Genomic DNA, 16935 nt, shown 5'->3' on the forward strand with positions numbered 1-16935 from the left:
AGTACCCAATCTGAGCATGGAATGAGGTAAACAATACCATTATAAGCTCAGCTCACCAGAGTGTTTATTGGGACATATGTTATTAGTCTAATAACCCAACTTCACAAAAACATTCAAACTTTGCTTCATTTGCATATGGTGAAGAGAAAAGCTGGTGAGCTGTGCTTGGTTATTTATTTCCATTGATTAGAGAAGTGCTTTGCTTTTTCCTGCACCACACTAATAGGGCAACCCTACACATGTCTATTCAGAAATGAATCCCACTGAGTTCAATGGGGCTTACTCTCACGTAAGCAAGTACAAGACTGAAGGCTGAGACTTAGAAACAGAAGCATGTAAAGAGTTCTGAAATGTAAATGTATATGTAGTCATAAGGCCTGATATATAATCCGACCTCTGAGGTACTAATAAAGAAGCACCACCAAAATGAGTGGGCCTCACACGATGTTTTCCTGTGGAAGCAACAGCAGGACCTGACTCAGAAATGGAAATCTGCATCTCTAAGAGCACAGTCTGTTAGGATATTTCCGTTCCACCTTAAAAGGGAGCAGGCTTTGTGAGTCACAGAGTCTGCGTATTTCCTGTTCACAGGATCTTTCTGTTGTGTCTATGCTTTCGTTTTCTCTCTGTGCCTGAGACATCGAAGCAGGCAGTCATGTTTTTTTCTTTGTTCTGACCAACACTGAATAAAGTTGTAAATATGCTCTCCTGAGTGCATCTTTCGTTGTGCGAACTCTGCTGATAGAGCGTGCACGAGCTCTGGAATGTGGAAAGCTATTTCTGAAGCTTCGTGTCGCTAATTGACTGATACTGTATCTACGGGAGATCGATGGATCGTCCGGAGGCGACGTGGAACCATGATGGACTCTGTCTCCCTGGCAGTATCCCAACACAGTCTGCATGCTGAAATGCACATTCCCTGCCTCCAGTTACAGTTTACTCTTGCAAAATCTACAAGGCACCTGTAACAAAACATCATGGTGGGGAAAGGGCCTGTTCTAGGTTGGAACAGGACCACTGTAGTACTGTTCAGGGTTGGTAGAGTGCCATCCTCCTGAAAACTTTAAAGACAGAGCTTTAAGGATGGAGTTTTGAGGCTGGTGCCAGTCCTGAATCTGAGTGTGAGTAAGAAAGTGAGAAAGAAAAATACAGCATGTTGAGGAGGCTGGGTTTTTTTAACTTATGGGATGCATCCAGTTAACCCTAGCCTCCCCCCACCCCAATAATATTCTTAAGAAACTCAAGCAGGCAAATCCTTCTGCCCATTTTTCTTTTCCCACTTCAACTGACACACTCAACATTACCTGGCCCAGCTGCCCTCTGCAGTCCATAGATCTTGGAGGTCCATGTGCATAGCTCCTTGACAGGCTGTCAAACTTCTTCTAAACATTTATTTACCTCTTAATCTACAGATGAAAATACTTTGGCACACATAAGCATCCTCTGAATATGCCGGGACCACCTTATTTTGAGAGGCCCTATTTGTTCCAAACTGTTTGGCTGAAATGGTGTGTCAATGTAAAATGTGTTTATCTGCAGGTTCAGGAAACTAAAGTTGTCAGAATATTTTCTGTTCAACTTCTGTGAGGGAAGGGAAAGATGGCAGTCTGGCTGAAGATTAAGGCTGAATGGAAACTGGAGCGATAGGAACAACTTTGCAGGCCAGTGCAAAGCTCCAGGAGGTAGGGAAGCTTAAACAACAGAGGATCCAGAGGCAAGGTGGTTAAAGGAAGGGTACAAAGGAGCCTGTGAACTGAGAAACAGGAACTTGAAGGGATTAAGGAGGCCTGAGGAAAAGAAACAAGAAACCAAGCAGCTTCTTGCAAGAGGGATTTTGAATGAACCCAAAGGTAGCCACTATCAGGGAGTTCTGTTATGAGGAATGCAGCACAGGTAGGCCAAGAGAAAGGATAGTTAAAGCAAATGGATGAAAGCAGGAAGTGAATTGAAAAGCAGTGGCTTGAGGAAACAAGAGCTGCAGGTGACACAGCATGAAGATAGGATAAGAAAAGAAAGTCTGGGGTAAAACATCACACAGAGCGCAGCAGGAAAGGTTGTGCATTATGATCAGGAAGGAGTGGACAGGCAAGGAAAGTCTGAAGGGCTCAAGATGTCAAGAGGTCATAGGATCACTCCATCTTGAGTCCAGACCCAGTCATGCCCTTAAGATTTGCAGAGAAGGGGAATTCTGTCAGTTGTAGATTCCACTGTCCCTGCAGCATCGCTGGGTAAAACGCAGGAGGAGGGAAGAGGGTGAATTTCACATATGGATTTGTATTAGACACCCAATTATTTGCCTTGGATAGAAATACATGCAATATTTGCAGTAAAATCTTTCCTGGTCCCAAACACCTCGCCTCAAGAAGGGGAACTACAAAGCTAACTTATTTACCTAAGTTTTCAACTTAAAGGGCAGCAATGCCACCATCTCTGTCTCTAAACCCTGCCTGGCCAAGAGTTTATTTGAAAAAAGAAAAATCAGAGAGATAAAGAGAGGAGGCAGTTCACTTGGTGCTCCTTATGGGATCTTTTTCTTGGTAAGTCCAGCTGTGTGCTTGATTTACTGCACCATACAGATGCCTGTATAGTTCTGCCAGTATTCAGAAATATCACTCAGTCAAATGTCTCCCTTTAGAGACTGGAACCCTGAGGGGTTATTTCTCTCATGAGGCTGTACCGATTGAATCTTATAATCAGGATAAGACCTCAGAACAGGCAGGCAAGAAACCATATCTGATTATAAGAATGTGCTATTTTCTCATGACATTTCTGTCCATACACATACCGCGCTGGTGGCAAGCTGACGGTTGAAATAAAAATAGACCAATACAGGAAAAGTGACAGAAGTTCAGATTCTGTTTTTTAACGTTCACAATCAAGACATTATCAGAACTGGCCTGCCCTTTTGGAGACATGTTCCCCAAAGAGCCTTGTTTGACTTGCCTGAATAGCAACTGCTGCTGATGCAGCAAAAACAAACTGCCTGCCCTGGAACCTAAGAGCACACTTAGGTCCTATAGATTTCACTGGGTTCATATGGCTGCAGGCCTTTGCACACTTACCTGGAAGTAAGCCCTACTGATATAACAGGATATACTTCTGAGTAAACATGCATGGATTTCAGTTTGTGTGCATGTGTGTCCAGGGTCTTTGAAAACATTTACTGGTTATTAAATAAGGTTTCTTTCCCTGGTGATATGGGCAAAAAAGTAAGGGGACAGAACATCTTTGAACTCTGGTCACAAAGGCAGAATCCACAAAAGAAACTTGGAATAGCAAGTGGAAGGATGGCTTGAGTTCTTTCACAGTTTACCGAGACACATTTTATAGGGACTCAGCTGTTTCTGCAATTCCTGAATTATTGGGATCCTGGATCTCTTTTGTAGCGAAAGTGCACCTATTTATTTAGGTTTCTGATGAACGATTCTCAGGACGAGCTACAGAGAGATTCTCAGAAACACTGGGTAGAAATCTAAGAAATCACGATTCCTTGTATAGCAGCTTCAGTTCAGAAAACAAACACTGGGAAACAGAATGAGGCAGGGAGCGAGAGGGCAAAGAAAATCCAGCAAAAGGCCTCCCCACTCCCATCCTCTCTCTTAAATGTTTGCACCATTTGGAATTGAGATTCATTCCCGATAAAGAGAGCAGAAGCAACTCAAAAGAAAACAGGTTTCCTTTTCAGTTCAAAGCCAGAGAACTCTGCATAAAAGTGGATCAAAGGGCTTTCCTGCTGTTAACATCATACTCATCATGTTGTCCTAGGAGTCGCCTGGTGATGGGGGTGGGGGGAGAAACAAAGAATGGAATTCTGCACATTCATCATGACACGTCATCTAAGAAGCAAAGCAGGTGTTGATTCTGCAGCGAGATCTTGGCCCTGGTTTGCTACCTCCATGTTGCTTCCCTCTAAAGCAGCAGCAAGCGTACTTGGGGCAGTTAATTGCTTGATCCTCATCCAGAGAGTAGGATTATGCCAATTGCTGTGTGATGGATGGGGGCTGGGCCAGGCACCAGGTCTTTTTGGGGTGTTGTGGGTGGGGGACTGCTGAAATTTGTGGAATCCTGGAAAGCAGTCATGCAGCAGCTTTGTAATGCAGGGCAGCTTTGGTTGTGTCGATACCGGCCTTCATCATTCTGAGCGTGGCCTCCATGGGATCTGCGTGGTCCTCTCCCCTCTCAGTGCTTTGATCTCCCCAGTGATGCAATGAATGAGTTAAACCAGGTTTAAAATATGCTCTGCCTCCTGTTCTTTCCTCGAGCTGGGGGGAAATGAGAAATGTTAAAAAGGTCTGAGAATGATGGGTCAAAGCCTGTTCCTTGGAAGATTACACAGCAAAGGGTATTTCAAAGAGGAGTTTTCCTCCACAGAACAGGGTGGCAACTTATGGGAAACTGGGGCACGCAAGGACAAAGCCTCTGCACAAGGATCTCTGGCACAATATTGGGGTTCGGTCACTGAAATAGCTTCCCAAGCCCAGTTTTATCTCCAGTTGTCCATTGACTCACATTTTGAGGGATAATTATAACATAAAGTAGCTCGATCCCTTTGCACAGAAGGTGATGTAAGTGCAATTTCAAACCATACACCAGAACTACCAGTTCAAACACACAGGCTACCTTCGCAGGGAATCTTTTGTCCCCTGAGCTTTTGCCCATAATGGACTGTCTGTGACACTTCAGCAATCAAGAGCTTCATTGTTCACAGAGCCACATCATCACAGGGATGTGATGATTCCTAAAGGTTGCCTTGTTCATTACATTTCTCCAGTTTTAGAGGAGGATTCATGCTCAATATACTGAGCATTGCTGTAAGTGGCTAAGGTGGAACTCAGAATGCAATTTCTTCTCTGCCACAGATTTCCCACACGGCTTGGAGCTGTAGTTCCACAGGACTTTGCATGCAGGAGAGCCCAAGGTAGAACTGGGAGAAAATCCTGTCTGAAAACCTGGAGAGCTGCTGCCAGTCAGTGTAGGCAATGCTGAGCTATTCATTCATTTATTTCTTAAAATTTATGCATCGCTTGATTGTAAAAAACAACAACCCTCAAAGTTTACAAACAGAAAAAAAAGGAATCAAGAAAAAATCGCAGTCATTCTTTAAAACATACAACAGTTAAAATATACTAAAATAGATTAAAAGTCACTCTAGCATTTCTAAGTATCTGGGAAGGCTTGTCTAAACAAGAATATATTTAGCAGGCACTGAAAAGAATACAGTGAAGGTGCCTGCTTGAGGGCACAAGCAGAAGGGGACGACAGAGGACGAGATGGTTGGACAGTGTTCTCGAAGCTACCAGCATGGGTTTGACCAAACTGCGGGAGGCAGTGGAAGACAGAAGTGCCTTGCGTGCTCTGGTCCATGCGGTCACAAAGAGTCGGACACGACTAAACGACTAAACAACAACAAACCAGGCATAGGCAAACTCGGCCCTCCAGATGTTTTGGGACTACATCTCCCATTATCCCTAGCTAACAGGACCAGTGGTCAGGTGATGGGAATTGCAGTCTCAAAACATCTGGAGGACCGAGTTTGCCTATGCCTGCACTAAATGATTGAGTTCTTACAAATGCGGAATGAGTATTATGTGGCACCTGCAGTAGTGCCAATTCTGCAAATTGAAGCAGTCGAGCTAGATGGATCAATTCTCTGATTTAGTATAAGGCAGCTTCCTCTCGTTAGGGGTACATGTTCCAGGGGGAAGGGCAGATCAAGGTGCCCTTTTAAATCCCGAGGAACTTAAGAGCACAAGACCCTTTCTGTTCCTTTTCTAGCTCCACAATATCCTTTTAGAGACACAGTAACCAGAAATGTATACAGTATTTGATTAACATTTTTTTCTAACAATCTCTAGCATGGGAAAAGGATGGGGGGGAGGAGGAGCTGACAGCTTCTATGCCAAGGTGAGGCAAAATCTGAAGTCACGATCCCGTAAATCATATAAATGCGAAAAAAATCTACATTTGCACAATGTATCCTAATACCCAAATTTGAAACTTCTGGCTTTCCTCTTTGATTTGTGCAGTTCTTTTGTTCTCACAGAACCCTCAAGTGTGGGCATCATGCTGAATTGCACGTGAGGAAGGGTGCCGTGTGAAGATGGATATTTGGATAAGACAGGGAGTGCGTGAGAGAGAAAGCTGCTCAGTCCCTTCTTCCTCAGCCTCTAAAGGTTTATAATGATTTAAATTATCACAGCAGTCACAACAAGTGCCAGAGAGCGGCTCTGGACATTGTAAGGTTTATTGAAGTTTATCGTTCAGAAGCAGTTAGGCATGCTGTGCTGCCCGCTAGCTAATACTTCAAATACTGGCTCACTGGCTTCATGCCTTGTTGTGAGGATAAAATAAGAGGGGGAGGGCAGGAACCATGTACACCAGCACCTTGAGCCTCTTGCAGGAAAGGTGGGATGTAGTAGTAGTAATTAATAATAATAATAATAATAATAATAATAATGGTTAAAATATGTATTTCAAACAGTCTTTGAAAAGGACAGCCAGCCAATAGAGCCCAGGAACCTGAATAATGCTTATAGATCAACTTTGTCACCGTACCTAAGGCTACATTCAGAACAAACGGACTTGGAGAATGGGCAAGTGCACACAGCAAGATACGTTTAACAGGGACAGGAACATTAAAAGCTTCCCATTCAAGGTGTACATATGAGTGGGATTGTCTATTGTGAAGAAGCACTATCAGATCTTTGGTCCAGGGAATGTCATAAGAACAAGTGGGAAGGCAGTTTGGCCTACTGGGATTCTACTACTAGCAGGGCAAAAGGTTAGATGGACATGACCCTCCCCCTTTTTATTTTGCTAACTACACCAGGGAACTTACAAGATGGACTTTGGGTTGCAATGGCTATAACTTGGTGGCAGCAAAATCAGGCTTCAATAATGCTTTAGCACACACGGAGAAGTGTGCTATGAGATCAAGTTGCAACATGGCTGCTTTGCACTTGAGAGACTTATGACTGAGTGGCGCAGTGGCACAGAAGACAACATGTTTCTGAAAGGCCCTGAAACTCGCTCGTCTCCCACCCCACAAGAAAATAAGACCAAAAAAGCATCAGGTACCTACCAGAATGCTGGAAGCTTGAGCCTCGATAGCCAGGGTCCTTTTGAAGTTGTATTTCTTTCAGAGAAAAGATGGAGGCAGCTGGAGGAAAAGGGTGGATGAGGAGACAAGGACAGAGGGGATGAGAATTACCTCAAAATTACAATTTCTGTGGAGAACTGAGACAGAAGCATAGAGACAGGAAGAGGTGCCCCTAGTTGAAGATGAAGGGCAGAGGATATGCACTGTATTGCTCACAGTTCACTTGCCATTCTGATCCTATGCAGATTTACTTAGAAGTAAGGACCACTAAGTTTAATAGGAATTGTATAGGAGAGCAGCCACCAGCTCCATTTTTATATTACAGAAAACAAGGATTGCAGGAGAGATATGAAATGTCTGTCTGGTATGCCAGTGTGTGTGGGAGTTGGGAAGGGAATAAAGGTCTCAGTATAAGCCTTAGGTTTCCAGTAAAGTCCTTGATGCTGTATGACTCTCTTAGAACTGCTTCTAATCTTTCCAAGTCTGTGCAAAGAGAACACTGTACTAGGTTTTACCAAATCTGTCAGAGGTGGTTCATCCTGGCAGCAGTTCCTTTTCTGGGAACTATCTCTCTCCTTGCACTCAAACTCCCCATCCCCCCTTTTTAAAGCCAGCAATAAGGAAAACACGCTGTGCTCCTTGAACTACCGTATTTTTCGCTCTATAGAACGCACCCGACCATAGGACGCACCTTGTTTTAGAGGGGGAGAACAAGAAAAAAAAATTCTCTCCCTCTCTGCGCAGCGCCCCTTCAGCGAAGCGGCAGGAGAAACGGAGCCCCTTCCATTTCTCCTCCTGCTTCGCTGAAGGGGTGCTGCGCAGAGAGGGAAGCTGTGCAGCGCCTCTCCAGCGAAGCAAAGCCAGGAGAGGGAGAGGGATCGGTGCGCACCGACCCCTCTCACTCTCCAGGCTTCAGCAAAAGCAACGCGAAGCCTCTGGAGCGCGGCGGGAGCGCTCCCACTGCGCTTCAGAGGCTTTGCGTTGCTATCGCTGAAGCCATGGAGCCTGCATTCGCTCCATAAGACGCACACACATTTCCCCTTAATTTTTGGAGGGGAAAAAGTGTGTCTTATAGAGCGAAAAATACGGTCGATTTAGTGAGTCACCTGCACAGTCAAAGCAGGGGAGAAGAATAAAGCTGCTCCATGCAGCAGTGGTCACACACTTACTCTCAGGAAGGAGGTGCACTTGTTCACCGAGTGCTGTAAAGTAAGGGTGCCGCAGGGCAGATTCTGCAGAAATGCGTCTTTTGGCTTCATACTAGGAAAAGAGAGAGGCAGAAAGGTTTACACATAAGTGTCCATATGTATGCAAGTATGGGCATTTATCTCATGTGCCCAGGTGCTTATTTGAGTGTGTGAGTATGTATGCAGGCATGCCTGATTCCTGAAACCTCCTACATTCCTGTGCAGCTCAGTATGGGTGCCATGTGGCTCATGGAGGTCAACTGATTCAGCAAAATACTCAACTCCCCTGTGCAGCTGTGCCGTGCATGTTTTCTTTTTGCTGCTCAGGCTGCATGCAGCCACATCCTATCTTTCTGGATAATATGCGGCATTTCTTGTTATGTGGCAGTTATACTTTCCTGCCTGTACACAGAGACAGCATAGTGAAGCAAGTGGGAAGCATTGGGTGATCTCGGACAAGTCCACTTCTTTCAGCCTACCCTGCTTTGCAAGGCTGTTCTGATGCTATACAACATTCCTTTAAAGCACAGCCATATGCATGCAGACTCAGAAGCAAGATCTATTGCGTTCAGTGGGGCTTATTCCCAGGCAAGTGTGCAGAAGATTACAATCGTAAGCTCCTTGAAGGATAAATATGATCTTCATTGTAGAGTTTGCATTATCATTATGTGTAGCTATAATGCACCTGGAAAGAATGACTGAACTTTAATGGTCTCAATGATTATGGAAAGAATAGGTGATGACGCAGGCTTCCCCTTTGAAATATGCACATACAGGAAAGCAAGGCCAGTAATCGAAGTTGAGCAGGGGAGGAGAAAGCTTCCTTGGCTTTCAAGGCCAAACCTGAGTGAAATATTCCCTGCCACTTCATATCCCACTGACCAAGATAAATGCAATTGTACCTGAGGAACTCTACGTTTTGTACTTTAGTTTTGGCTCAGCTGGGATAGGTCAAGCAGCTGCTGCAGAGCAAAACAATGTCTCTCCTAGGAGAGCTTGAACAGGAGCAAAAGAATCTTGGCAGGAGAGGGAGGGCCAAGCCACCAGAACAATCAACAATGCTCTGGACTTCCATTGATTTCGATTACGGAAGCTTGGAAAGATCAAAGTTCAGGTCAAGAATGGAGGAACCATTGTCTCAGTTCCCCATTATGACCAGACATCTTGCATTTCCTTGAGCAAATCCTTTTCTGAGGACTGGCTTACATACTAATTTCCACGTTGGTCATTTCTGTGTCTGTGAAGTGGCAGTAAGTCATACCTAACAGATAACAGGTATTGACATAGTTTTGATCTGTGAGTGCCTGACCCTAGGGTGGCTAGGGCAGGGTGCCCTCAGTAGGCTCCCCCCACAACTAACTTGTGGGTGGGCAGCGAAGTTAGATATCTGACGGATCCAGCAATCATAACACCAGGCAGCAACCTGTCTCTCAGAGGGAGCCTCTGAAACTGATTCAGTGGCGCTAGCCAGTTTGGGGTAATTTAAATGGTCTGATGGGTTTGATCAGGGTCTTCTGTTTTTTAACTTGATGAGGTCTGGGCTGCCCAACTATTCCCAGGTCTCTGTGCTATGAATTTTCCTGGCAATGACTGTAGTATTTCCTTGGCTTTTGCTTACCAATGGGGTTTGTTTCTCACCTGTAGGGGGAGGAGAATTTAGTTCTGTCAGCATTTTAAAGCTAATCAGCCTCATTTTAAGCTAAGGACAATACACGGATCAAAATATGATTAGACATAAGTGTCCATGTACAGACAAGTACGAGCATTTACTTCTTGGGCCCAGGTGCTCATTTGAGTGTGTGAATATGATTCTGCACCTGCTCAAATTTTGGAGTATGATTCCATGCCCAAAAAAATGCACCGCAAAATGCACACCAATTTAGTATGCAATTCACTTAGAAATGTGTACATTGAGAGAAAACACATTGTATTTTGTGATAAAACATGTAACTATATATAGATTTTCATTTGGGTTTTAAATGCAAAATGAGACACAATAAGAGCATCAAAAAATTATAGAGCTGGAAGGGGCAATGAGGGCCATCTAGTCTAAGCCCCTGCAATGCAGGAATCACTTTGCCCAACGCAGGGTTCAAACCCAGGATTATAGAATCTTAGAGTTGGAAGGGACCAAAGGGTCATCTAGTCCAACCCCCTGCAATGCAGGAATCTCAGCTAAAGCATCCATGACAGATGGCCATATAAACAAACAAATAAGTAAATACATCTCTCTCACAAATCATAAAAAATATTATTATTTACACTGGCAAAGAGATCTACACTTTGATGTGACCATTCATTTATCACTCCAAGCCATTGTCCGTATGAGGTAAGAAAGGGGACATAATCTGTATCTTAAAGCTTTTAAAAAACCATCCCCATGTAACCTTTTATACCCTTGAAAAGAAGCAGGCACAAAGATCCCTTTGTTCAGAAATATCAAGACTCGTAGAGGAAGATGGACACTTGAAACAATTCCCTCAGTAGAATATTTGCAGCTGTCATTGGGAGGTTCTGCCCTGTGCACCTAGATACTCTCTGTTAAGCCATTAAGTGGGAGAACCACTAAAATTGGTACTTAGCCATCACCACCATCCCGGACAATAAGCAGCTGCAGCAGCAAAGTATATGTTGGATGAAGCATGGAATCTTTGGTATCTGGCTCAGCAACTGAAGCCACCTACCAGGAGGAGACTCATCAAAAGGTCGATTCCTTCTGTGTCCAGTCTGCAAGAGAAGAAAGGAGATTGGGAGACTCTACAGCCAATTGGCTATTGTCAATTGGGACACGTGTACACCAGAACATATGAAGAAAAGCTGTGGAACGTCTAGAAAATACTAGTCCACAGCTGGCAGTTTAAGTTCTTTACTGGGGAAGAGGCAACTCAACAAGTTGGACATGGATGCTGCTTGCAGAATGCTGATGCCACCTAGTGGCAGCCCCAGAAAGACCAAAACAAAGGAGGATGCAGGCAAAGATTTCATGGACCTCCCCACTTCCCTAAAATAAAGGAGATGGGGATGGTGTATGCTGAGAAAAAGAAGAACTGTTGATCATATGTTGATCGCAATGCAGATTATTGATATACTATTCCACACAATTAACAGATTCTTTAGTCACCCTTGCTTGTTTTGTGTGCATGCTTATCCAGTGAAAAACAAGAACTGGTGCTTTCCTTCCCCTAGTATTTTCCAGCAGCAGAAGCCCATTAAGAAGTCTGCCCTGCCTTTTAAGGCCATTGTCCTACCTTGGTGCATGGTTTATCAATGGCTGGGCTCGATACTGTGTGAAATTATATGCCTTGAATTCCTCATTGGATGTGATGCCCGGCCAAGATTCTTCTGTAGGGGTTCCTGCAGGAAATAGGCTTAGTTGCACATTTACTGTATCCACACGGAGCGTTGCACAAGATGGAATCCAATATATGGCATTTAGAATTTAGAATCACGAAAAACTCAACCTTAGCTGAACACAGAGGGAGGGAAATCCATCCACCCACAGACACAAAGCCTTTTCACAGCAGAGGAACACCGAGAAACACACTTGCTGTTAAAAGACTCAGAAACCAAATGGAGTGTTGGGCTGTTAGAACACAGGAGGATGCCTGATGCTGAGTCACTGAACTTATTTAGCCCACTGTTGTGTAATCTGACTGGGCTTCTCTAGCCCTGCTGTCTCAGACCCTTTTAAACTGAAAATGATGGGTAAGAAACTTGAGACTTGGGGCATTTATCCTAGGAGCTAAAGGTATTTCACATACTTCTCTCCCTCCCCATTTTATCACCAGGACAACCTTGTGAGATTGGTCAGGTGATTTGACCAAGGTCATCCAGTGAGCTTCATGGCTGAGTGGAAATCTGAACCCTGGTCTCCCTGGTCCTAGTCCAACACTCTGACCACTACACCACACTTGGCTCTTAAACAAAATCAGAACAAAACAAAATAAAAACCTTGGATGCATATTTAAATTATGAAAACATCAATGACAGATTTGTTTTTGGGGCCGTGCATTCTATCACCAGTCAAATAACCCTTCTGTTAAAGGCTACTTTCCCCCCCTGTACTCTTCTATTCATTCCACCCTCCTCCCCAGTACACATCAAGAAATAGAGAATTACAAAGGACTCACCCAGTGTCCTGAATATTAAATGCAGCTCTTCTTTCACGGTCGATCCTGGGAACATGGGGCGTCCTGTGACCATTTCGTAGTGTATGCAACCCACACCCCTACCACAGAGCAAAAAGAGATACAAGAACATCCTATTATCTGCCAAGTCTTCCTCTCATTGCTTCAGTCTCTGCAGAAAAAGCAGGAGGACCACCAAGATGTTTTGTAGAAGACAATATGAGAGGCAGGAACTGTTTCTTCCCCCCCCCCACCCTTTCCCACTAAACTAATCAGTAGAGAAAAGAAGGACTTCAGGAACATGAAGGAACAAGCCATGAGAAACTGTCTGTAGCTGGGATGGGGAACCTATACCTCTTTAAATGATACCGGAGCCCAACTCCCACCAGACCCAGCCAGCATGACCAATGGTCAGGAATGATGAGTGCTGGCATCCAGCCAAACATCTGTAAAGTACTAGGTCCCACATTCCTCCTGAATAGTGTTAAACACTGAAAAGGCCCTGGAAGCAATATGGAGAATGCAAACTGGGAGAAAAAAGTCACAATGGAGAGAATTATTGTACCCACCCTTTCCCAAACACAGACCCCTTGGCTCACCACATGTCAATGGGAGTGGAGTATTCTGTGGATCCTAGTAGGACATCAGGAGGCCGATACCACAATGTGACCACTTCATTGGAATATGTTTTTGTTGGGACAGATTTGGCTCTGGCTAGACCTGAGGGTGGAAGGGAAGTCAGTGAGATGCAATCCTGTGGTTTGCGACTACCAGTTTCATCCTGACAGTATGTGTGAGGGACAGTGATTCCCCAGAAAAGGCGTGGGCTTTAGCAGGTACCACACTATCTACCATGATTCCAACAGTGGCCCTAGAGAGTGGCTGGGAGTATTTTATTAAAGAATCAAAAGAAAAATACAATGGGCTGAGCTCGGAAAAATCAATTTCGTGATTGCTTCACTGAGCAGGCATTGCATAATTGTATAACCTATAAGAGCAATAATGGAAATTGTTCCTTGGATTTGGAAAGTAAACCCAGCAGCCCAACAGGATTCATGCAGCATCACAAATTGCAATGCTTTGCTAATATTGGTCATATATTCCACAAGCGCTGTTGAGAGCTGCACAGAGGTGCAAAGCATGAAGGATCAGAATATTTGGAAAACAAGTTGCCAGTAGCACAATCCTAGACAAGTCTAATAAAAAGTGGGTCTCACTGAGCTTACTCTGAGGTGACTATGTATAGGATTGCAACCTAAAGATGCTTGTGGGCGGGGGGAGGGGGAGTTTCATATGGTCTCTAAGCCATAATGTATAAAGCACCACATTAACAAATATAATTGAAATATAATTGAATTTGGCAAACAGCTTCGCTCTGTTTAAGACTTGTTGCATGTAAATTAGAAGTGGGGTGGGGGGGCAGTAGTGGTAGAAGTCCCCCAATATAATTTCCCCACAATCTGAAAATGTAGGAGCACCTAAGCCTGGGATAGGGAACTTGGTGTCCTCCAGAGGTTGCCGAATCACAGCTCCCTTCCTCCCAAGACCATTGGCCATGCTGGCTGGGGCAGATGGAAGCTGCAGTCCAAAAACATCTGGCAGGCCACAGGTTGGTCCTTCTCCTCCCTGACATAGTACCTTCCTATTCAAAACCGAGCTGAAATTTGTGCTGGCATTTCCCCAGCTTACCTCCTAACTTACCAAAATCTGCAAGTTTCAGTTCCCCTTTCCCATTAATGAGCAGATTCTGTGGTTTGAGATCTCTGTGTAGGATCTTAAGCTGGTGGCAGTAGGACAAGCCACGCAGCAGCTGGAACATGAAGATCTTGGAACCACAGGGAAAGAAGAGGGGAGAGAAAGCAGTTAGAGATACTTTAATGGTAGACTCTGCTCTGTGGAGAATTAAGGCATGAGATACCATTCCTGAAAGAGATGGAAAATCCTCTAACTTGGCAATGGGGGAACCTGCATCATTTGGCCCACCAGACCTCCAGTCTCAGAGCTGGCTCACCCATGAGGCTAGGGGAGGCAGCCACCTCAGGCAGCATCCCTCTTGGGGTGTCACCCTTGTTCTGCTGCCCACCTTTGCTGCTGGTCTCCCCAGCCTCTAGGGGCCAAGAGGGACTAGTGGCAAAGCTCTGTGGAATGCCTCCCCTCCTGCTGAGTCAGTGAGAGGGGAAGTGTTCTGCCACTCAGCTTTGCCACCTGGTTGGGGGGCTTTGCACCAGCTTCTCCTGAAGGGAAGAGGGGATCTGGAAAGGACTTGGTGTTGGCTATTTGCAGTATGGTAGCGCTGCAGAGAGCTTGCTGGGGAAACCATGCATTAAAAGAGGGACTCAAAAAGTACTTAAACAAGGTTTTAATTACAAAAACAAAAACTCCTTTTACACTAAATACATTAACAAACAAACATGACCCAACCCATCCCCCAGGGTAATGGGAGAGCTAGGTGCTGCTCCTTATATACTACACCCAATTGCTGACACAGCTTAATCAATACAACTCAGCAGCACCTGCTATGTTTCACAGCTGTAAAGCTGGGTCTCGTTATTTTGCTCTGGCCCTTGCTTTGGCCCCTTAAAGACATACACATTGGGTGGAACAATGATGAACCTTTACATTTAAAGAAACCATTCAACACCTGGCAGTGGAGATTCATTATGGAGTATGCACCCCCCCCCAATCATGGGGGTGACAGCAGGGTGTTTCACTGGAGGTGCCGAAACACCTTGGGCCGCCCGAGTCCAGTCTAGCCCACAAGGCCATTCTGGGCAAGTCACACACACTTGCCACTCACCTGCCATCAGGTGTGGGACAGGTAAAGCTGTGACTACAAAGGAACAAGCAGAAACACATCCTCAACTGTGTACCCTCAATTGTTCCTTTCCTGCCCCTGACATAGGTCACCATGTGACTAAAGGGTGGGCAACCCTACCCACTTGCCAGTGGGGCCCATGAGGGGTTGGCACTTCAAGGGGATTCCCAACCCTGCCCTGACTTGAGAGCCTACCAATCATTTTACAGAAGAGGAAGCCCTGCACCCATTCACCCTGTTCACTCACCTTCACGTTGTGCATGCTCATCAGATTCCCACAGTTATCCAGGTACTGCTTCAGGTCACTGTCCTGCAAAGACAAGCATGTCCTGAGAGGCCCCAGTTGCCTTGAAGACCAAGGCCCCCGAAGTGACCAAACATGTCTTTGGCAACAAAAAAATGCAAGTCAAATAGTATTTCCCAGCAGTTCCGAAGCAGGGTGGACGCTTGCAGTGAACTGTCTCCTCTGGCTCATACACAGATCAAAACTACACAACCTTTCCAGATGTATCTGTTTTATTATATGAATGCATACTAGTAGATTGCTACAGCAAGAGATTCAAAGTCACTATCCTAATCAACATAGCTAGGTCAGATTTAGTCCAAGTATTTTGTCCTTTAACTGGCACGTATGTTGTGGAGAATTTTCAGGTTCCCTGAACTCAAACCACATTTTGATCTGAGAAAACACACACATTTTTCTATTGCTATTTAGGGAAAATCCAATTCACACCTAGCTGGGAGCAAGCCCACCAAACCCAATTGGACCTGCATGGTGTTCCATCTGGAATATTGGTAAGCAATTGTGGTTGGAGAACATTTTTTTTTTTTTTACCAGTGTGTTACATGGAGACCACATTTTCTGCACAGATGCTGCTGTTGGGGGGCGGGGAACCTTCAGACTTACTACTGACCCTGAACACAGGAGGCTGCCTTTTACCTTTGGTCAATCTATTTCAGTACTGTCTGCATTGACTGACAGCAGGGATTCAGGTTAAGGACATAGCTGGCCCCACCTGGAAATGCCAGAGATAGAACCTGTGATCTGCATGTGAACCAGATGCTCTACCACTGAACTACAGCCCTTCCCTTACTGCCCAAATAACACTTGAGCTGCAGACAAGCCTGGACCAGCCAGCTTCTCCAAAAGTCAGAAGGTCCTGACTCACCAGAAACTCAAAGACAAGAGTTAGGGAGCATTTCGTGTGAATGATATCGTGGAGGGTCACAATGTTCGCATGCTTGAGGTTCTTCAGCAAGGAAACTGCAAGGCAGAGAGACTTCAGTCACAAGGGTATGAGGGTGGGGTGTACGCTATGCACTAAAATCTCAGGCCTGGGGACTGGAGGCAGACCACTAGGCCTCTCTCTGTGGCCCTCAAGACTCCCCCCAGGCCACAACTCCCTAGCCAGATCCCACACCAGCCCTGTTTCTCCCCCTCAGTGAGTGTGTCTGTCTGCCTGGAATGTGCCCTTGAACTCTGATAATGTTTCTTGCTTGCCTGGATGGAGGGTGGGGGTCTGTGAGTGTGGGTAGAAAGTACCCTATTGTACAAGGTAAAATTTACATTTGTTACCTCACCCACTCTGGCATCTGGCTTAGCCCCCCCCCCCGGCATGTGGCCCCCATGGTCAGTATTTCCATTGCTACTATTGCAGGTTCACATGATCGGATGTTTCCATTCCTTATCATGTTTGTGTATAAGCA

At 45.1% G+C, this 16935-nt stretch overlaps 1 protein-coding gene across 5 annotated transcripts in view; it reads right to left on the minus strand.

Annotated features, from left to right (window-relative positions):
• Positions 1-1374: 1374 nt before the first annotated feature.
• CDK18 (cyclin dependent kinase 18) overlaps positions 1375-16935 on the minus strand; it is a 100731-nt gene continuing 85170 nt past the window's right edge. For all 5 annotated transcript variants that reach the window (XM_081009090.1, XM_081009089.1, XM_081009092.1 and 2 more), the window contains 10 exons: positions 16398-16492; positions 15476-15538; positions 14115-14238; positions 13013-13133; positions 12417-12514; positions 11535-11640; positions 10971-11013; positions 8269-8359; positions 7082-7159; positions 1375-4262 (listed from right to left, as the gene is read on the minus strand). In XM_081009090.1, the coding sequence (XP_080865216.1) occupies positions 4228-4262; positions 7082-7159; positions 8269-8359; positions 10971-11013; positions 11535-11640; positions 12417-12514; positions 13013-13133; positions 14115-14238; positions 15476-15538; positions 16398-16492 (854 nt within the window). In that variant the 3' untranslated portion in view covers positions 1375-4227. The remainder of the gene's footprint in view (positions 4263-7081; positions 7160-8268; positions 8360-10970; positions 11014-11534; positions 11641-12416; positions 12515-13012; positions 13134-14114; positions 14239-15475; positions 15539-16397; positions 16493-16935) is intronic.

The sequence above is a fragment of the Podarcis pityusensis genome, assembly GCF_964106645.2.
Source record: "Podarcis pityusensis genome assembly, chromosome: 6".
NCBI lineage: Eukaryota > Metazoa > Chordata > Lepidosauria > Squamata > Lacertidae > Podarcis > Podarcis pityusensis.